We start from the raw sequence: 22,483 nt of genomic DNA, 5'->3' as shown, positions 1-22,483 counted from the left end.
TCTGTCTTGGGGTGGAGAAAGCGAACTTTCAGAATTTGAAGTGCGCAGCTCATACTTTGCAGCTGTACATGTGTACAGAAGGCGCTCGGCGACGTCGGCGTAACTGGCGTGGAACGGCTTCTTGCGATTTGTCGACGCGTACGCGTTGTGTGTCATTTTAAGCACAGCTCAAGTCACCAGGCGGTTCTTTCAAAGCATGAAAGTGACCTTGGTATGCCCAGAAAGAAGCTTCAGCAAGACATCGCTACGCGCTGGAACAGCACATGCGTGATTATAAACAGTCTGATTGGGCTCAAGGAACCCTTACGCCGCGCCATGGAGCGCGACTGGCAGCAAGACAATCACTCCGCACATCACAGATGTCGAATGGGACATGTTGGAGCAGCTTCGGGATACGCTCAAATCACTGCTTGATGTGACCGAACTCCTAGGAGGAGACAAGTACGTAACGCGCTCCGTGCTCATCCCTGCCTTGAAGCTACTCAAGAATACCATGACCACGAACGACTGTGACCCCTCTTTTATCTGCCGCTTCAAGGCCATGCTGGTGGATTCCGTCGAAGAAAGGCTCCTTGCGTGGCCGCATTACAGTGATTACGAGGTGGCCACATCTCTTGATCCGCGATTCAAGAGCCTCGCTTGCATCGAAAGAGATCGCCGCGAACATGTTTGGGAAAGACTTTCTCAGCTAGCCATCAAGCCATCCGCCACGCCCACTGACAATAACCCCAGCAAAAAGCGAAAGTAGCATTTTCTGGCCGAAAGTGAAGGGCAAAGCACACCTTGCCTGGTGTCGTTATACCGCTCTATGGCAGAAGTGGCGGACAACGATTTGGATCCTTTGGAGTGGTGGAGGGTGCAGAGCTTTCTTCTTCCGGGATTAGCACCTGTTGCAAAAATGCTGCTGTGTGTTCTGGTAACCTCAACGCCATGCGAGAGTGTTTTCAGCACAGCCGGGATGACTGTCAACAAGCAAAGAAACTCTGCTGCCTGAAAATGTTAACAAGCTTCTTTGTCTCCGCAACTGGATGAATTATCATTGATTGGCTTAAACGATTCATACAACTAGCATCGACAGCGTGAAAACAAAAACAACCATAAAGAAAAATTGAACATTCTTTGTCTTTTAAGCCTTTTTTATTTAAATGAACACATCCGATTAATCGCTTAATTAACCCGATTAAAGGCAGCCGATTAATCGGATTAAAATGTTTGATCGACGCCCAGCCCTACTTTCTAATAACTATATAAGCATCTTTATGTCCTCCTTGCCGAAAAGACAGGGGGTTGACGTAGGTGATTCTCGCGAGGACAAAAGCTTGAACTAATCGAAAGGTATCGGATTCCTTGAGGTCTCGCTTCTTGGTGGCAACTCGCCTGATCATGTGTATGATTTTAATGATGTTGTGTTTGAGGCGCTGCAAGGATACGTCACTCTTGGCGTTGGCCTGAAGGTGTAGGCCCAGGATCTTGATGGTGGGGCTTGGAGTGATGACCTGGCCATCAAGGAGTGTTTGAATGTGTTCCTTGAGGTGTCGTTTGGCGTGAGGGTTGACGACAAGGGGCTGAGATTTTTTGCGTGTACACTGGAAGCCACAGGCTTTAGCACATTGGCGTACTAGAAGTGAGATGCCATGGGTTGGTGTGAGCTTCTTTTAATCGCTATCGCGTGGCATTCAGCGAGAATGCAGGGGTTAAACCCGTAGATGTGCTTGGTGAGTGCACCACTTGTCTTCTCCGTCTCCGCGTGGGCTCGTAGCTAAATCTGAGACTGTAGAACACGTGTTTTTGGACTGCTGGGACGGGGTCTTCTTTTGGGACGTGCTTCAGCGGACCCTCAAAAAGATTTCCCCCTGGACGCTCACGGTATTAGGTTTTTACCGATTGAGAGTGACGAAAACCTTACGACCTCGTGATGGTCCTGGCCCTACATGCAATTTGGAAATCCCGCATGGCCATACGCCATAGGGACGTTGACACTAAATGGTCAAGAAAATATTTCGGTGATTCAATGCGTATGATTATTGAAGTGTGGAGGGCTCAGCCTGAGCTTCCAGAGTGGTTGCCTGTGATGGAAACACTGACCAACCTCAAACATTTTTAATCGTTTTCCTGCTGACAGTTTTCCTGTTGGCAGTTTTATCGTTGCAGTGTTTTGTTTGATGGTGCTTGTTTTGCAGTGAAATATTGCAATAAAGAAAAAAAGGGGCTCGTAGCTAAATCGGCAAGACATCGGGCTCTGGCTTTGTTACTCTATTAGTTCCAGGTTCGATTCCTGGCGGTGCCAGTAAATTCTTTTATTTTTTGCGGGAGTTTTCTATTGACACCAACGGTCGCGAAAGAACCCTTGGGGGTAGAGGTAAAAAGCTTTGCTTATAAGAAGTTCCACATGCGAGGAAGTTAATGTTAGTGTGGTGAAAAACTGTGCTAGGGATTGTTATCAGCAGTGATTTTAAAAGCGGCGATCAGATATCTGCCGCAAGTTAAGCCTACGCTGACCGGCCGCGGAGGTTCAACGGTCCGACCGGGAACAGTGGCGAGCGGCGGACGGATGGCGCTACCTGCGCGGAAGAATTTAAAAAAATGCCACGGCAGGTGTCTTGGTCATTGGTCGCTCAAATGGCAATTATCGCGAAAATAAAGTTCCACTTGCGAGAAAGGGGATGACAGTGGGGTGAAAATTTGCGTTAGGGATTGTCATTCGGAGTTGCACAGATGACGGCGATCAAGTATCCGTCACGATGCTAAGCCTAAAGTTCCCATCACCCGAGCCGACTCGAGCGACGCGAGCCAGTTGTGGGTTGTTGGGGACGCGGCCTTCTTCTAAAACAAGCCGCGTGCGAGCGCATTGCGTTGAGGTTCCCCTAACTTCTCGGGAGGGGGCAATATCGGGTTCCCCTATTTCTAGCTATAACTGGGCGGCTATAGCACGAGCTGTCTTGTGCTCTCCCCTTGAGGCCGGACGCACGTGAACTGTTTCTTGGCATATTTTGCGAGCGCCACATGCAAACCTGCAATTCTGCATAGAGCCATGCACACTCTACCACATGGTGTGGGAGTGCCGCCACACCCCATCCCTGGCCCCTAATCGAAATCCCTCATTTGAGCATAGGGAGGGTCGGTTGACCGGCTCCAATCCGTATCACCAACATCTGGTAGACCGGGCGAGACAGGCCGCCAAGACCCAGGGCTTCTTAGACTAAGGAGGTTCCCCACCTGGTGGTCTACCCAACAATATTGACTGCTTGATTAAACGTTTATTCCTCTTCCTTGCGTGAGATCCGCGTTCACGAAGCAAAACTTCAATGTTTTTTTTTTGCTCGTAGGGATTTATTCTCTTTGGAAATGGAGAAATCAACCCCTACAATTTTTACTTTAGCGTTTTTGTGAGTGAACGCCATTAATGATAATTTAGCTGCGAGAATGAACGACGCACAAAGCGCTTAAAATTAAAGCCGGGTGAATATCTTCGGAAGCTTTGACTGTCCTTATCGTGGCAGTGGCACCTGGTACCTGTGAGCTCTGGGGAAAACAGGCCGTGACGAAAAGACAAGGCGTGGGAGGCAGTAAAAAGTTGTTCACGGCAGCTTTCTTGGGTTTTCTCTGTTTGGTGCAGACGAGGTCACAGCCAGCGCCTGGGGTTAGGGATGTCCTCGTAGACGCAAGCAGCTGCAGCGCTGCACGGAATGCCTAAGCCCGGGGCACTGTGCCATTGACGTGTCTGGATGTCGTATCGCTCGACGACCGACACCGTCGTAGCACCGTTGAATCCTCCGGCCGCGTAGATGCTACCTTCCAGCAGCACGGCCACGAAGTTGCTTCTCGGGAACGTCATGCTGGGCAGCTCAGACCAATGGCCCCTGCGCGCGTCCATCCTTTCGGCCGTCTCCAGCCTCAAGGCACCGTTGAACCCACCCAGCACGTAGATGATGTCGTCGTGCACGACCGCTTTGAGGCCGCTGCGGGGACTCGACATGCTCCTTACGTAGGACCACGCATCAACCGACGGGTCGTAGAACTCGACGCTGTCGAGCACTTCGCGCCCCGTGTAGCCGCCCATGATGTAGATGCGCCCGGCGGCCGCCGCGGCGCAGGCGTCGCTCCGGACTGAGTGCATGGACGCGACTAATTCCCACTGGTTGCGGTTGGCGTCGTAGCGCTCACAGGACGATGTGCGGTCCTCACCGTCAAAGCCGCCCATGGCGTATATGTAGCCCTGGAGGACTGCTACGCTGACGTAGCAACGGGGTACTTGCATGTTCGACTTTGAGGCCCACTTGCGCCGCGACACGTCCAGGGTTACAACCGTGTGGTAGCAGCGACGGCCGTCGAATCCGCCAACAAAGTAGATGAGGCCGTCCAGCATGGCCACGCCGTGGTAGGCCCGGCGACCCGTGTCTTGGTCAGGCTGGAGCAGCCAGCTACCGGAACGGCAGTTGTACGTGAGTAGGTGGTTGGTCGCGCCGCCGGTCCAGCCCCCGAACATGAAGAGTAGGTCCTTAGGAACGCGCGGCTTGAGCCAGCACCGCTCGGAAAGGTCCGGTCGGGACCTCCAGTAAAGGTTGTTCACCGGCTCCTGGTTGAGCGTCCGCTTAACAATAAATAACACTTCGCGCGCCTGCTCGCTGGTGCGCACCAGGGGATCTCTCTCGACTTTCTCAATGTCTGCGCTGCTGCAGAAGGCGAACCTTATCAGCGGCAGCAGTCGAGGCAAGTGGCCTCGCCTCTCCTCGACGTTCCCGCCGATCCACTTCAGAACAGCCCCAAAGGTGCACTCAACCTCATTCGGGGCGTGAAGCTCGTCGTCGTGCAGCACGCTTACAAGCTGGTCGGGCGTCAGTGATTGGAACTCGGAGTTCGTGGCCCAGACCTTGTCAAAATTTCGCACCATGTAGCGAAAGGCATCGCTGCAGAGCATCCTGTACCCTCTGCTCAAAGCTAATTGGTAGGTGACGATGCAGTTCTCCGGTTCCAGATTCTTCCCCAGCAGCTGAAGGCAGTGGTTCCGTACCATTGAGATGTCCAGTGCTTCGGCCACGTCTAGCACCGCACGGACGTTATGAAGGCCTACGCGCTCGTGAATCGGGACCTGGTATGCGAGGTCAATGAGGACCGCTAGCACATCTGAGCTCAGGTCACTAACGACTGCTTTGCTGAAGGGTGGCCACACAGAGTGTTCAGGCTCCGGCGTCCATTGGAAAAGGAAGCCCGTTCTCTCTTCCGAACCGGAGAAAAAGGCCGCACAGCCCGCGTATCTGGCGGCGAGCACGAAGCGATGTGCCCAAAACTCGGCACCATCCGTGGTCCGGAACACGACATCGCAGTGCTCGCGGTCTCTCCTCAGCTCTCTAAGCGCGGGCATGGAACGGGCCATGAACGCGGGGTTGAAGGTGTGCTGGAGACTGTGATCGCTGAAAAGCTGCCTGGCAGTAATCGTTGCCGTGTTGTCCTCGGAGGCGCTCCGGTCGTCAGAGCCGTCTCCGGCGGCTTGCATCTTGTGGTGGCCGAGGCTTTCACGGGTCACACGATGTCAGAGCTCAGGAAGGAGGATCAGACGAGCGTGGCCGTCGCTGTTCGGACAGCAGTACTTGCTGGGGCGCACGCGCGTTTCCCGGCTGGCCTACACAACGGACGATTCAAATCTGCAGCAACACTGAGGAGCGGCGCGAGCTGCAGTCAACGCGCTCGCTTCTTCTTCATCCAGCAGTTGTTTCTGATGCTTATGGCAATACTTCTGGCAAGTTATAGCATCCAAAGTTAACGTTCAACCGCATGTGTTTTAAGGGCGATGCTCTGTTCCGGGATAGGTGCAAGCCCGCACTTCCCGATGCGATGCAGGACGTAATACATCGTGTGGATATGGTGCATGATACCAAACTAGCTATATATACGAAACAATGTGTAGAACATAAGATAAGAGATAAGAGTACCTTTTACAGTGAAAAACACTCACAGGTCTTTCAAAAAAAGAAGAATTGCGGCGGCTCAAATCCAGGCCGTTCGCTCTAAAACCCGCGATTATACCCCTAGGCTACTCAGTCATTTTTTTCTCTGTTGTAGACTACTCAGTCCTAACAGCTGAGTTCCTTTAGCAGTTGTTCAGAAGAACTGTAGGAGTGTTCCAAGCGAGCGTGTAGATCTTGCTGGGTGTGCACAGGAAGTGCTTGGCATGCTTGTGCTGCTGCTGCTGCTCTGGTGTTGCACGGGCAGGTGGGTTTCTCACGACACCACCAGATGGCGCTCTTCTCGTATCGCACGGGATTCTTCTCACAATAAAAGTTCTACAGCAACAACAACACGGGATGAATTCCGCAGTCGTCGACATCAACAGTAATGTCCGACGGGTGGGCTGGAAATGGGCGTTTTAGTGCGACGGAGTCCACGTTAGCGGACAGGCGGGAGAAGCCATCGGGCGACGACACGCGGCGTGAGCAGTAGCTTTTTTAGGGGGGAGGGGGGCACAGGTTTTTGCCTACATGAAGTAGGTAGGGAGCAAAGGGAGATGGCTAGGTCGGTATACAGATGAGTGCACGAAGACGGAAGGGGCGACGACGGGGTGTGAAGAAGAGAGGTGGAGAACTGAAGATCGCGTACATAAACATGCACGGCGGCAGGAAACAAGGGAATGGGTGGAGATTCGTAAGCGGCTAGAAGCGGAAGATATTTAGGTATACGCCGTGACCGGGACCTGGAAGAACGCCCGGTTAACGGAGAGTATGTACGGGAAAGTTGCAAAAAGACGGCTTGAATGAGAAGAGGTGGAGGAGTAGGTATACTTATACGCTAGGGGCTAATTCGAAAAGACTGAAAGAAGACTAAAGAACATGTCTGGAGGGATGGTAGGGGGGAGGGGGCGTTTTTAGTCCTTTTTGGTAAGAGGACATGTCATCAACCCGCTACAAAGGGGAAACCAATAGGAATCATCATTATCGTCAATCATCATCATCATGAGTAGTGTACGCCGTACCTGTGGACGGGTAAGGAGAGTAAAGAACAAGATGAAAAATTCGTGGGGTGTCTAAAAATGGACGTCGATTATTTGAAACGATCCGTTGAGGTACTATTGGTAGGGGACATCAACGCCCATGTGCACATTGAAGATCTAGACGGGCACACAGACTGCAATGGATATTTAATGCTAGATACGTGTGAGGACCAGAACCCTATCACAGTACAAAAATCGGAGGGTCAAATCACGTGGGAGTGTGGTAGAAGACAGTCCAATATGGTACCGAAGCGGACCGTCAAAAATGGTCAGCTAAAACTCTCTATTCACTACTGCCTCCTCTCGGAGGGACTTTATGAATGGTTGGATGGAATTGATTGATGTATTGTAGGGTTTTACGCGCCGACGCAACGCAGGCGATGAGACGCGCCGTAGGGGAGGGCTCCGGATTAATTTCGACCACCTGGGTATCTTTAACGTGTGCTTGGATGGAATGAGTATAGATGAGAAAGAAGGTCACAGTCTGGGCAGTGACCACAAGCGTATACACCTGAATTTCGGTGAACTGAGGGGCGCAAGACTGGACCGATCGGGGTGGTACACACAGTTAGGCTGTACACGAAATGCGGCTATAGCCAAAATCATAGAAACTGCCATTGAAAGAAATCCTATGGAAGAATAGGAATATGACAGGCTCATCAAAACAATGCAGGAAAAAAATAGTCAAGGCAGAGAGGTGAAATAGATGGAGGGGAAAGAATACGCCAAGAAGCTGGTGGAACACAAAAATCAAGAAGGCTATAGAGAGGCGTAACCAGGCGTGCAGAGAGCACGGGAGGCCAAGACGGCAAGCAGGCATCAGAAAGAGGTGGACGTAAAATAGGAGCAATATAAGCAAAGAAAAGTGGAAGTGCAGCAACTAGTGCAGGCGATAATAAAGGGTGACGGCGAACGATGGGTGGCGGAAATATGAGGGAGAGGTTGAGACGCGCCGAAAAAGCTTTGGGGCCATGTGGACTTCGGGGAGATGCGCGAGACCCATAAAAGGTGAAACTCCCGAAAACGAAGAGAGTCATATTCTCAAGGGAGAGCGGGAATTGGCATACCTTCATGAAATCATCACTGAAAAACCCTGTAAGATGGATGGAGCGGCTCCAGGGCGCACAGAGATGTCGCGAAGGGGAGAATGGAAGGTCTGGAGATAGAGGGAACAAGCTCAAGTGAAAAAAAAAAAAAAAGGAGAGGAGAAGGTCCCCAGAAATATTGCAGTAGGCACAGATTAGATACCGATTGACTTGATAAACCAGTTATGGCCAAAGAGCAAGGGAAAGCTACTACAAGCCATCTGCAGAGGGATAGAAAAGAAGGCAATACCGGACCCGTAAACCGATCTCGTATCGGCCAGTCGTAGTCACGTCAGTGCTGTACAGGTAGGAATGCAGACAGCGAAATTTGAGCGAGTGCAGGGAGTAGAAGAGAATAGTATACTAAGTGAGATGACTTCAAAATGGGTTTTGAAAAGAAAGAAGAGTAAAAGATCACCTATTTGTAGTAAGCCAATGCATAGTAGGAGCGAAGATGGAAAGCCGACCTTTGTGACCGGTTTTGGAATATCCTGGGATATCCTGGAGGACGAAGGAGTGGGGACAGAATTTATAAACTTACTCAGGGAGCTATACAGTGAGAACCATGTGCAAATAGTGTGGGAAGGTGTAACATACAATATGGTACCTACAAGGGTTTGAAACAAGGATGTCCTCTCTCTCCACTTCTGTTCATGATATACACGGCGGGGTTAGAAAGGAAGATACAGGGCAGTAGGCTTGGATTCGACCAAAGAGGTTGTATAAGAACTTCTGGAGTGGAGACAGCTCCCGAGAACTGACGCCGACGGCCGCCATCTTGCCTTGGGCAAAAAACTCGCTCCGTCGTAGCAGCCGCACTCCATCGGTCGCGTGCTGCCTGCTCCCTGCTGCAGGTCTCGCGATGTTGCACGCTCTCACGAGTGCATTTATGACTTAGTTTGTCGTGAATATTTTTTGGGCGCTACAAAGTTGTAGAAATCAGCCAGGAACAGTGTGCTCGTACGTCGCATTCGGCTGCGCTAATCGCGCGAAGGAGACGCCGGGGATAACCTTCGGCTAAGTTCGTTTTGTGTCTCGCGAGTACTACAGCGTTATAAGTGTTCACTTGCACTATTTATGCAGTATGGTGCCGATCCACATACTTGTTTACACAGTTGTTTACGCAGATATGCCAACGTTTTCACTCGTAGTTGCGGCGGTCAGTAGTCGTCCGACTACGCGAAATCACATGGTTGTTTAATAGTATTAAACAAACATGCGACATTTATTAAACAAATTAGTGCGGAAGCAGACAGTGCGGCACACATGAACACATGATGCGTCCCGCAATTTCTGCTTCCGCACTAATTTATATGCAGAGTATTTCCGCAGATATATATATATATATATATATATATATATATCCACTCTACATAAACAATTGTGCCTTTGTGTGGAGCGACGAAAAGGGAGAGAGGGTGCCTTTAGACAAAAAAAAAACGGCGACACACGAACCCGACCAGCAACCCGCAGCAGTGCGCAGACCAAAAAATAACGCTGCTTAACCTAAACGCACGAAGTATTCTGAACAAAATACAGTCACTCGAAAACACAATGCTGCTTTATGAACCAGATATTGTGGCTATTACTGAAACTTGGCTGTCGCCATCTGTGTACATTCATGAAATAGCCCCCCCAAACTATGTGGTTGTTAGAAAAGATAGGCCATCCCGTGGTGGGGGCGTGGCACTGCTGATACGACGCTCTATATCGTACACCCTTCTTCCGCCAGTGCCAAACGCTGAGGCAATCTTCTGCAAAATCATTTGCAACGGCGTTACATTAGTAGTCGGCTGTGTTTATCGTAGCCCCTCTTCTGACAACGACTGTATAACAAACATTCACGATTTTCTTGGACATCATGTTCGTAGCTCCCGTATAATCCTCATGGGTGACTTTAACCTTCCCGGTATAGATTGGACTAACATGTGCCACGCATCACCCGATTCAAATGCTCTCATTGATTTAATGCTGCATTTTAACCTCCGCCAAGTTGTACAGCAACCAACGCGTGTTCAAGGCGCAGCATCAAGCATCCTAGACTTAATCTTTCTCAGCCATCAGTTTGAACAACAGCAGTGCCAAGTCAACGTTGTAGAAGGTATCTCAGACCACAATATGCCAATTTGTCGGCTTACACTCGACCGTCCACTACGCATGCGTTCTACCGGAGCGCCGGTAGCTAATTTCAGTCAAGCCGATGACGGTTCCATATTAACCTACCTTGCGCATGAATTTCCCACGTTCTTAGAAATGGCTGGAAAGCCCAGCACACACGTCAATACGCTATGGCTTCAGTTTAAGAGCATCGTGTCACATTGTATGAACTTCATTCCCCTGAGACTAACACGGCCCCGCAAAAATAATCCGTGGATCACACGCGAAGTTATACATGCCAAAAGAAAGGTCAAGAGGTTGCGTAAATCTTCGAAGAAAAACAAAGCGAGCTCTCCTAATGCACCTAACCTGAGACGCGCAATCGCAAACTTCAAGTCCAAATTAAAAGAAGCAAAAGAGAACTACTTTAAAAATACGCTCCCTTCATTCATAAAAGATAACCCATGTAGATTTTGGAAACACATCCGCCCTCCTAGAACAGACACCCCAGATTTTTCTCCAGAAGAAAAAAAAGCTAAAGCTAATTATTACAATAATTTTTTTCACTCTGTATTCACAAAAGATAACAGAAATACCCCAGATCTCCCTTTCGCCGATGGTATTTTAATTGACCCCTTGATTATCACTGATGATGGAATTTTGAACCTCTTGCTGAACGTCGATCCTAAAAAAGCATGCGGGCCCGATGAAATCCCCAACAATTTTCTCAGACGTTATGCGGAATGGTGCAGCCGGTATCTAGGACTGGTCTTCCGTAAGTCTGTATCTTCTTCAAAGCTTCCGGATGATTGGAAAAAAGCAAAGGTCGCACCGATACCTAAAACAGGCAATAGCGAAGACCCATCTGATTTCAGACCCATCTCACTCACTAGCACATCATGTAAATTACTTGAACACATCATTCTGAAGCACATAACACTATTCCTAGAGACAAAAGGCACCTTATCACCTTACCAACACGGATTTAGAAAAGGGCTATCCACAGCAACGCAACTAACTGAAGTTGTACATGACCTCGCGTTTTCTATTAATAACCGCTCGCAGACAGACTTGATACTGCTAGATTTTTCGAAAGCATTTGATTCAGTATGCCATAAAAAATTAAACGCAAAACTCAAAAGTATACTCGGTACCGGAAACCTAACAAACTGGATAGAAGACTTTTTATATGGCCGCTCGCAATTTGTAATCTTTGAAAATGTACATTCAGATAGCATGCCAGTAACATCCGGAGTCCCCCAGGGCTCAGTTCTTGGCCCTCTGCTCTTTCTTATATTTATAAATGACATAACGACAAACATTTCTTGTAAAATCAAACTTTTTGCTGACGACTGCATTATGTACCAAGAAATCAACAGTTCCAAAGACCACGTCGCTTTACAGGAATCTCTAAACCAACTTGATAACTGGTGTACAAAGTGGCAAATGAAGATTAACCTCAGAAAAACAGTGTGCATGACCGTAACGAGAAAGAAAGAACCCATGAATTACCCTGACAGCATTAACGGCACGCAACTGGTGAAAGTACATCAACACAAATATTTAGGCGTAATTTTAACATCCAACCTTAAATGGGACTTACACATCACTCACATTACATCCACTGCGTTACGCAAATTATTTTATATTAGAAGGTGTCTAAGGCTCGCACCAAAATCAACTAAGCTTCTAGCCTACACCACTTATGTCAGACCAGTATTAGAATACGCCAGCACCGTTTGGTTCCCTTATACGCTCACTAACATAAAAAGACTAGAAAAGGTACAGAGGCAAGCTGTAAGATTTATCTGCAATAAATTTAAACGTACTGACTCACCAACTAATATGCTATTGGACTGTGGACTTCATACACTTCAGGTTAGAGCTAAACAAGCCCGTCTAAAATTTATCTTTCAACTATTGCACAATCATTATAAAATCAACGCATACAAGTTCATCCACCCTTCAGAATCCCGGCAAACAAGGCAAAAACACGCGCACACTTTGACTGAATATCCTTGCAATAATGACGCCTTCAAATATTCTTTCTTCCCGCTTGCTATCCGAGAATGGAATCGCTTGGACCCATCGGTTACTAACACGGATTCACTTACTGATTTTTTGTCGAGAATCGCTAGCATTACCAATTAACAGGAAAGTGAAACATGCAACCCCAATTTTTATGAAGTGTACACTCGGATGTTATGTATTCTGTACACTTACGGCGACCACCACTAAACTTGCGTCTACATAACGTACAGCATCATGTTCAGTCACTGCGAATTTTGACTGTACTAACTCATCTGTAATGTATTTTCTTGGAATGCAATATGTATGACTTGCCTCACAATGTTCCTTATCTTTTGTTTTCTTCCTTTGTAGTAAATACTATATACCCGCATGCGCAAACTTCCCGCAGTGTTTTTACTTGATTACTCATGGTCTTGAGACTTTTTTACGGTTCCGCTCGGCGCGGTATTGTTCGTTATGGTTTGCGCAACGTGTGGTTAGTCTGTATACCAATCTCTTTTCTTTACACAAGTTGCTTTTTTTGGCTTATTTGAGTGCACTTTCCTTGTTGGCATCCTTTATAAACTGAGGAACCTCAAATTATTATGCTTGTATTATGCGTTGCTCAACCCTTCTACACGTTTCCATTCCTTTGTATCCTTTATAAATATGTGCAATCTAAAATATGACGCTTATACCACAGTTACTTAACCCTTGCTCTTGTTTTGACATTTTGTTCTTATTACTGTTGTACTACCTACCGACTAGGTACTTTTGTATGTAATGAATGCACCCTTGTATGCCCGCCTGCCTTGGTCTCAAGAAGAGACTGGCAGTATTTCAAATAAATAAATAAATATATATATATATATATATATATATATATATATATATATATATATATATATATATATATATATATATATATATCTGCCTTTTTGTTTCTCCCCTCTTTCTCTCTATTTCTAATTGCCTCCTTCTTTATACTCCTTTTTTCTCCTGTTTTCCTTTTCCCCTCTCCTTGCTTTGTGTATCGCCGCTCGCCTGGGGAGAGACGTGTATATGTGCCGCTGAGATTATTGTACATGTTTGCTTTCATTTATTTGGTTTCTTTTCTGGCAAGAAAGAGAGGTAGAGGGCAAAATTCCCCTCTCTCGTGAAGTGTGTATCGTAGAGCATATTCAGTCACTTGTAATTTTCCCTGAAGCAGACCAGGCCACTGGTCGAAACTGTCGAAATAAAAAAAATAAAGTCTTTGTTAGTGTTTTCCAAGTGGTCGCACCCAAGTTTTTGAATATATATATATATATATATATATATATATATATATATCGATACAGGGTGATAAAAATTAAGTCGACAGGTTTCATTAGGCGCTTAGATTTACGGGAAGACCACCTCCACAGTGAAGTTATGCGCCCTGAGGGACACAGAATTAGGCGGTAACTATTGATGTCGGTGGCTTAATTAACTAACATTAATTAATTAACTTTTTAGTGGCTGCAGCAAGCAGGGATGTTTGTATTGCAAAGTTAGACGCAATCGTGTTTCTGCGCGGTATCATTTAGCAACTCGAATTCTTCTAGGGCATCCGTACTCCGAGATATCGTCATCAGTCCCCTTGCATTTTGTTTGCAAGGCTGTATCACAAAGCATTAAAACAAGCTTTTTAAAGATTTCTAGGAGTGCATAATGGCGAAATTGTTCTAACATCAAGAAGTTGTCACAAGATTTCGGACTGTTGGTTAAACATCGTATTTTGCGGAGTATACTAACGGCCTTCCGCAACTCAGGGTATATATAACAGGATCGATGCAAGGGGCAGACAGGAGGGGCGAAAGGCCGCACCTTGCCTATCCTTGGCTCGTAGCACAATCCATGACGCGTTCTGTTACCGGTTAACGAGTAAGTGTGCTGAGACGCCGGTAACTGCAACGTGGTCACAAAGTCTGTTGGGAACCTCTATGGCTTCTCAGCACACCCAGTACGGGCTGGTGCTCGATTTATTAAAAGTTTTCGCTCCTTCGAGAGACACGAAGCGCCTAGAAATACCTGTCCAGGTGGCGTTGATAACCTTGTGCCTTGTCAGTGTTAGCGAGGAATAAACGAAGTGCCAAGAGAGCTAGGTTTATGAGCTTCACTTACGATTTCTGGGAGTGCGGCAATTATGCGCCGGGTTTATACCATCATAATCATCATCATCATCATCATCATCATCATCATCGTCGTCGTCGTCGTCGTCGTCGTTATTGTTGTTATTAATATCATTATCATCATCATTATAAATCGCCATCACCGCCATCATCATCACCACCATCAGCGTCATAAATCATCATTACCAGCATCATTATCATGATCACCACCACCACCACCACCACCACCACCACCATCATCATCATCATCGTCGTTATCATCAGCCTACTTGGTCCGCTGCAGGACGAATGCCTCTTCCATTGACCTCCAACCGCTCCTCTCCTGCGCAACTCGAGTCCACAGTTTACCCTCAAATTTCCGTATTTCATCCCTCCATCCTGTTATTGTCCTTCCCCATCTTCTATACCCATCTACCGGTATCCGCTCTATTACCCTTATTGTTCACCGGTTGTCGGTTCGTCTCGCCACATGACCAGCCCAAGTTCATTTCTTTTTCTTCATTTAAACTGTGATATTGTCAACTCTAGTTTGTTCTCTGATCCAACTAGCCCGTTGAGCCGACCTAAGGTTGCCTTCCAGTTGTTTAGTAAGTCGCCGAGTTTCAGCTCCGTATGTCGTCACCGGCAGTATGCATTAGTTGAAGATTTTTCTTTTGAGTGACAGAGGTAGCTTACTTTTCATTATTTGGGAGTTCTGGCCGAGTGCTTCCCAACCCATTCCTATTCTGCGTCGGATTTCTCTCTCATGGTTCGGGTCAGCACTAACCATCTGTCCGAGGTAGTTATATTCTTTTACGTCTTCTAGCGTTTCGTTTCCTAAGCTGAAGGCGACGTTTTTGGCATGTTTATTCCTCATTGCTTTAGATTTATTCATATTTATTTTTAGCCTCATGGCCGTGCTTTTGGTTTGTAGTTCGTCAAGCATTGTTTGCATGTGTTCTGTATTCTCATTCAGATGTCTAGACTATGTCGTTCGCAAACCTGAAATGGCTCGAGTATTCCCCGTTTATCCTTAATTCTATGTTTTCCAAGTCAACCTTTCTAGATACCCCCTCCAGACATGCTGTGAATACTTTTAGAGGGATGGTATCTCCCTGCCTTACTCCCTTTCGGATCGGAAATTTATCGCTTTCCTTGTGGGGGGTTATCCTGCCCGTGCATTCCTTATATCTTCTAGAAGTCTTATGTAGGTTTCCTAGCTTAGGTTTCCTAGCTTATTCTAGCTTATAATGCGCTACGTTTAGAAGTGTTATTGGCCGGAAAGCTTTTTGATCGCTCGGAACCACACCAGATTTTGCAATGAGAACGGAGAAGCTTTTCGCGAGAGGAGTCCGGTCAGGCGCTGTCCACTACATAAATCCATTAACCATGGCCAGAAGCGCTTCCTTCAGGGCTGAAAAAAAAAATCGCGAAAGGCTCTCTGAATGCCGACTGGGTCGGGGGCCAAGGCGTCGTTCATCGCTTCGAGTGTGTCTTGAAGCTCATTAGCTGCAGCAGGGTCACAAAGCTGCTCATGAAGGCGGTCGGAGACGCGCGGCAGACCGCCACAAAATTCCCGAAACTTCCCCAGACAGTCGCTGAAGTAAACTGCTCTGACTCGTATCATGCGAAGACCGCGCTAATGTCCTGCTCCTTTTCACCTATTATTGTTAAAGCGAAGCTTTCTTTGTCTCACTGATGGTGGTGTTGCAACCAAAACACACTGCAGGAAAGCCAACTTTACACAATGGGAGGGCACACGATGATTGTGATTTACGAGAGAAAAAAAAAATTGGCGCAGCTTGCACTAGTGGTGCAAGGGTGGAGAAATAGCAGTGCTGGCGGCCCCTCTCCCTCTGTCGGAGAACCGGCTGTTGCGCCTCACATGGATTTCCGAACGTGCCGCTGAAGTTCTCCATGACTGGCAGGCCCGGATCGTTTCGTCCACAGCCTTTCACATTTCTCCCAAAGTGAACCGCGTTACCACGCGCTAGAACCCGCAGCAACCAGCTTCGCGAACTCGGCGTCTGCGCTCCCCACTTCAGGAGCGAACGCACGTGAACTGGCGAGGAGAACAGCAGAACGGTGAGAGAACGCTGGGTAGAACAGGAGAACGCTGGGCAGAGTATTCTCGACGGTCGAGCTAACCGATGGCGGGCACTCCTTACGAGGCACACGCTCACGTGCGCTCGGTATTTTTTCTATGTATTTTTGCGAAATCCTCACGTGGCGCAAGCCTGAACGAAGCTGGGTGCTCTTCACGAGGCGCACGCTCACGTGCGCTCAGCTGGGCTGAGTTTTCTGGTAACGCTCCTAGGCGGATCTAAACGCTTAAACATTTCTGCTGTTGAAACGTTTCCCGTGGCTGGAATCGAGCCTTGGTCCATCGAGTTATTAAGCCGACGTCTATTTTATTGCACCATCATCGCATTCGGGTGGATCAGCATTTCCTTTGGGTTCGTTGCGCGGGCGTTGGCATTGGACTTTGGCTGAATTAAAGTGGACTCGGGCTGTGGACTTTGGCAGTTTGTATTTTGGACCATGACGATGGTCTAACGACGACGATGGGTGGGGTGAGGCTCAGCTTTTTCGTGAGGTATTCACTTGCTGTCGTCTTAGTTTGGACTTCGATTGCAGCGGCTTTGACTTTAGCACTTTGCCATTTGATCTTCGCACACAAGAAAGCTTCGCGTTTCAACCATCGTCGTCGTCGTTAGGTGGAGGGTTTTCTAATTTTTGCACCTCATCCGTCGAGCCGGTTCTAACGTAGCGCAGCTAAATAGGCGCAGTATACAGTGGTTTGCCAATTACAAGGACAGGTTGGCAGCTGTTTAGAAAGAAGAAGCTGCTCGAGACCCCGTTCTCTCGAGGACGTAGGCTTTCCTCGGGGTCTCCCGCAGCTTTTTTTTTTTTGACCGCCATAAAGGGGTCTGCTACTGCTCCCCACAATTTCCCTCCTCTAGCTGTCCCTACCCGCACCGAATCAATTCAGCTCGCCTGAGCTTTGGAGGCGCGCCCTCTCCAGGTCATGCCTGTACGACCAGCTTCGGCTGGTGGAGCGGGCTGTGGCGGCTGGCAAGGCTTGAGGGGCCATGGAGTGAGCACTCCACCTCCTGAACACTCCATTTAAATTTTGCCTCCTCCTCCGACACAGTTCCCGACGTGTCCTTGTACTGATCGAGGACGGACGATCGTGCCGGTGTTTTAAGCGAAGCTTATTCCTCCAGGTACGAACCAGGGAAACCCCTGGTAGCGCCCTGGTGACCTCAAACTCAGCCAAGGTCAAGTCAGAGCCTCGCTGGGCTGGGTGGAGAGAAAGCGTCTAATTTTGTTCGCTCAATTCCAACCACGAGATGCGTTTCCTTAACCGGAAGGGGTAAGAAATACTAAAAAACTTTCAAATTTTGCCCCACAGTGACTTAAAATGAGCAGGAGGGACGTAATATGGACCATCACTAAAAACAGTTATCAATGTTTTAACTCCACTATGGCATTCAAGTGATACGATCAAACGCAAATACAGGCCCCACTACAATCGCCCGGTCATGTTTCTTGGCGACGGCTTCGGTCGGCTGCCGCCAGTCGCACAATAAAGATTCCGTGACGTCATCGAAGAATCGCCGGGAAGAGGCTGGGGATTCGCCACTGCTTCATATGTTTTAACACGAAAGTGTTTTATTCCCGGATCCACCGACATTTCATTGACGTCATATCCGTCACGGAAGTGACGCCAGTACAACGAAGCAAGCGGCTTGTAAAGGGTGCACCCCTGCACACAGCGTCTTCTTGAGGGGAAGCAACCTTTAGCACTAAAGAATACGTTATACTTGGGGTTGTTCGTTTTCGGGATTTATATTTTAACACGAAAGGGTTTTATGCCGGGATACACCAAGATTTCACTGACGTCTTCTCCGTCACGGAAATGACGCAAGTACACCTTTGCCGAAGCGACCCGCACACCGACAAGGTAGCCGCCGTCCCGCAAATCATGCTCGGCTGCAGATTTCGCTGCACATTTCACTTTCGTATTTTACCGATTCCTATGACAGAGGAATCAACCACAGTTTTTTAATGTCTCGACCCTTTGTTAAAATATTGTGATAAAGTTGGTGTAATTGTTATCGGGAAAAATCAGTCTTTTCAGTTACTAAAACCGTTATTTTGACGTCATGGCCTCTTTAAAGCGTTGTCCAATTAATACACCCCTGTAGGTATTTGCCACTGCCGGCGAGCTTGATCCGAGTTACAGAGGACATTACGTTTGTGTGGCTTAAGATGCAAGCGTAAAAGCTTCCTTTACAAACACTACTAGTTACCATTACTTTTTATTGTGTTTGTCATTGCGCAGTATCTTTTACTCCTCAATCTGTATTGTATTTCGTATTTTATCTTCTGTTTACGTTGTACTTTGAATCCATTTTTGACCTGTTGTTTTTACACGGACTCCTTCTGCTGGTTTCTTCCTCTTATCGTTCGAACTTACATCTACTCACTTGCTTCAAGGGACAAATTGGTGTATTCAGTGTCTTGTGCGCACTTTGCAGTAGCTTGTTCCCCTATCTAAGACTATAACTCAATGAACTTTGCAAAGACTTTATGAGAAGCGTTCACCTTTGCAGAACCGTACGTCAGACCATGGGCGCGTTGCAATGTTTTCATGAGAACATTTACCTTACGTGAGAAGAAGTAGCCAGCGCTGATATATTGCGTCAACGTCTCTTTTTTTATGTAATAAAGAAAAGAAGAAGCCTCCTACTCCTCTTCATCTTCATCGTCATCACCAACAATAACAACAATAATAATTATTATCATATCATAATAATAACACGATGCTGCTGCTGCTGATAATAACTACAGTGGCGCTGATTTTTTCCCTTCGAGCAAGAAGGGAGGGTGAGCGCGGGGAGAATCCGCAGCAACTGAGGGACTGGTGGTATCATTCCAGTAAAGTTGCCAACAGCACGACAGAACAGCTGGGCGTAAAAAATCAGCTCCTGTGCTCATTTTCGCCCCACATCTCGCCTGCATTTTTAACAAGAACGTGTTTTATTCCCGGGTACACGAAGATTTCGCTGACGTCATATCCGTCCCGGAAGTGACGCCAGTACAACGAAGCAAGCCGCCTGTAAAGGATGCACCCCTGCACAGGTCTTCTTGCGGGAAGCAACCTTTAGTACTAAACAGTACGTTATACTTGGGGTTGTTCTTTTTCGTGTTTTATATTTTATCACGAACGTGTTTTATGCTGGGATGCACCATTAGGTCACTGACGTCATATCCGTCACGGAAATGGCGCCAGTACACCTTTGCCGAAGCGACCCCCCCAGCAGGACGTCACGCGCCAAGCACATCCACCAAGCAGCCACCGTCCCGCAAATCATGCTCGGCTGCAGATTTCGCTGCACATTTCACTTTCGTGTCTTACTGATTCCTATGACAGAGGAATCACCCACAGTTTTTTTTTGCTTTCTGTTTCGTTCAGTGTGGTAGGAGGATAGGAACAGCGTTAGATAGGGTTTAGTGCAACTGCCAGACCACTCGCTTGCAAGAGAGCTGCAGGACGATTTTTATTGTTATTGAAGATCATGTCGCCGATCGCAGGAGATGGAAGGACATTACGCTGCAAGTGCCTAGTTTGCCATTGCTGACTTCGACAAAAGTGCTAGATGGTCGATACATGTTGAGGAACTCCAAGACAGTACGCGGGGTTGGTATACCGCGCTCAGAACACTTCAAGCTGCAGGTGATGGGAAGGCACCCAACCGTCCCTCAGTGCATGGACGCTGCACTACACGCTACGCGCAAGGATGTCGGACGAGAAATGACGAAACGTCAGAGTTGTCAAAGGGCGAAATTCATCACTGGATTTAGTTTCATGACCGCCCATTCATGTAAACGTGATGCGGCAAAATCGGTACCAGCTACGCGATATTCTCACGTTGTTCACATACGTCATATCGTATAAATGAACTGCTGCTAGGCTTCATGGAGATAAACTTGAGTGGTCTATGAAGTTGCGCATTAAAATGACCGGGTTAATTACAACAGGTGATATTTAGATTGAAGCATAGAAGTGATGGCAAAGTCGTCCTCAACTTAGGTTTTCACTGAAACCAATGCTCCAGTGTTTTTTTTTTTTGTGCGTTACAATTCCATCACCCGCACTGGACTCGGACCTTCTCTCATCTTAGCTAAGTGAACCGCTTTCTGAGCGCGCACCTCTGATAGCGAGACACGCACGGCCTGCGCTGACCAAATGGCTCTGCTGAGGGCGCGAAAGCGACTGCCTCCATACTTCCCTAGGCACTTCGTAAGTGGGGAAGTACTTGAGAGAGCCTGCCCAACCCGTTCACAGTCATCTAGATTCTTAAATTACTAACTTTGAGTATTCAGTGGCTCGATGAACTGTTTTTTTTCTCTTCATCTTGCACGGTAAGTGCGGCCCACTCCAGATAAAAATAAGGAGAATAAAAACGCTTGGCTGTATATATCGCTGAGAGGAAAGCGCGCTGATTAGAACAACAGAACGCTTCAAAGCTGCACGCACGTTCATTCCTTCGTGGCTATACGATCGAAACGATCACACTGGACTATCTTCGGCACAGAAGAGAAGGAGGAGGACTCGAACATCGTGCCACTTAAAGAGCACTGCGGGGGAGCTCTAGCATTCCCGAAGTTTATATAGTTTGGGTGCCAGAACACGAATCCCTTGAGGGGAATGAGGCGGCTCACGCCGCTGCCCGCGCTTACATACACCGGGCCGTTTCTCTCACGGAGCAGTCACCCCATCTTTCACCGAACCCGCAACCTCTCTTGCGCTACACAGATATCTTGGTGGACTGCCGACACAAGTGGCAGATTTTCCCTATTCCAAACCACCAACTCACAAGGGATGAAGCAACAGCGTTCAGACGATTTCAAACTAACACGTATCCACACCATACCCTTCTTCATGCCATTTGTCCAATAGAGTATCAAGCCACCTGCAACTACTGCCCAGCGCTAGGTACCCTATACCATCAGATGTGGGAGTGCCAAAAAGACACCGGACCTGCAATCAATCCCCAACCCCCTCATACAACAGTGGACGGCGCGAATTGACCAGCAAGGACCCTACGTTCCAGCTTAACCTGGTGCAAAGGGACCGCGCAGCCAGCCGCAGCCAGGGGATCCCGGACTAGGGATCCCCTCCACCGGGCGGGTGCCCTGACAACTGCACCTGTTGTTGCCAATAAAGATTTCATTCATTAATTCATTCATTTGTGCCAGGAAGCTCCGTGAACGCTACAGCTATCGCGAGCGCAGAATGGAATTTTATGATCTGTTCGCCTCAGCCGAGGATGCTTGCTATTGCTGCAGCAGAAAGGAAGCTGGTCAATAGCGGTGATGTTGCTTCTATCACGACACATAAGCTCACAAAGATTTCCCAGGTTTAATGCGGGAAAGGAAGGAATCGTTTGAGCTAGTTTCTAAGTTATCTGATGTAGACCAAGCTATAGTACGGTTCAGTTATTTTATGACCCCTTAATCAAAAGAGTGGACGTGCTTATTGACCATGTCCGAATAGCTTTCCAAACGTTAAAAAAAACTTTACCATCCCTTGCTAAAAAAAACTTGAGAGAAGGGCGAAAACTTTCTCACATCAAACCTGCGTCAAAAGTGCGCTAAAACCTTTGCCGAAAATGCGTCAACCTTCGCTGAAAGTGCGTCCAGTCGATCGTGAAACCTTGAAAGATCCAAATCGCAAACGAAGAACGAACCCATGCGTGATTTTTCGCGTACTAAATAAGCGCATCTATGTACGAACGATCCAAATCTATACCGATATCTGCTTTATGAGATGAAGGTATACTATTTTGCACCATCTTCATGATCTATGCGTGCATTGTCTTATCTAGAACCGTTCCCTTTTCGCTATTTTCAAGTAACCGTTTTGACACAATGAAAGCGCGCTTTCACGCATGCGCCATGTGTCCAGAGCTATTCTCATAGCTTTTCGGTCGACCAACCGGTCTATGGGGAAATCCATTAGTTTTTTTGACAGGAGGCCATCGGTCCTACTAAGAAAGTTTTCGCTTTACAAAGTTGACTGATTGATTTGGTGGGTTTAACGCACCGAAGCTACACCTGCGCAATGAGGCGCGCCATAATGGAGGGCTCCGGGTTAACCTTGA

The 22,483-nt window shown here is 47.7% G+C and overlaps 2 protein-coding genes across 2 annotated transcripts; both read right to left on the bottom strand.

The window, feature by feature from the left end:
• Positions 1-3,531: 3,531 nt before the first annotated feature.
• On the bottom strand, positions 3,532-4,201 carry LOC144172916 (uncharacterized). Its single transcript, XM_077701506.1, has one exon. The coding sequence runs from the start codon at positions 4,199-4,201 to the stop codon at positions 3,623-3,625; it is 579 nt and encodes a 192-aa protein (XP_077557632.1). The 3' UTR covers positions 3,532-3,622.
• Positions 4,202-4,227: 26 nt separating this feature from the next.
• LOC144162002 (kelch-like protein 10) lies at positions 4,228-5,494 on the bottom strand. The gene is made up of 2 exons (XM_077692541.1): positions 4,282-5,494; positions 4,228-4,232 (listed from the first exon to the last, which is right to left on the bottom strand). Exons 1-2 carry the CDS (start codon positions 5,492-5,494, stop codon positions 4,228-4,230), a joined length of 1,218 nt encoding a protein of 405 aa, XP_077548667.1.
• Between the last annotated feature and the right edge of the window lie 16,989 nt (positions 5,495-22,483).

This window comes from Haemaphysalis longicornis, unplaced genomic scaffold, assembly GCF_048455015.1.
Source record: "Haemaphysalis longicornis isolate Haplotype H1 unplaced genomic scaffold, Haemaphysalis longicornis Haplotype H1 scaffold_1, whole genome shotgun sequence".
In the NCBI taxonomy this organism is placed as follows: Eukaryota; Metazoa; Arthropoda; class Arachnida; order Ixodida; family Ixodidae; genus Haemaphysalis; species Haemaphysalis longicornis.
Note: the sequence above shows the minus strand (reverse complement) of the source record. Positions and strands in the feature narration are given on the sequence as shown.

Coding starts and splice junctions, on each gene's coding strand:
- LOC144172916 (XM_077701506.1), bottom strand. CDS start 4,201: ATGGGCGGCTTTGACGGTGAGGACCGCACATCGTCCTGTGAGCGCTAC.
- LOC144162002 (XM_077692541.1), bottom strand. CDS start 5,494: ATGCAAGCCGCCGGAGACGGCTCTGACGACCGGAGCGCCTCCGAGGAC.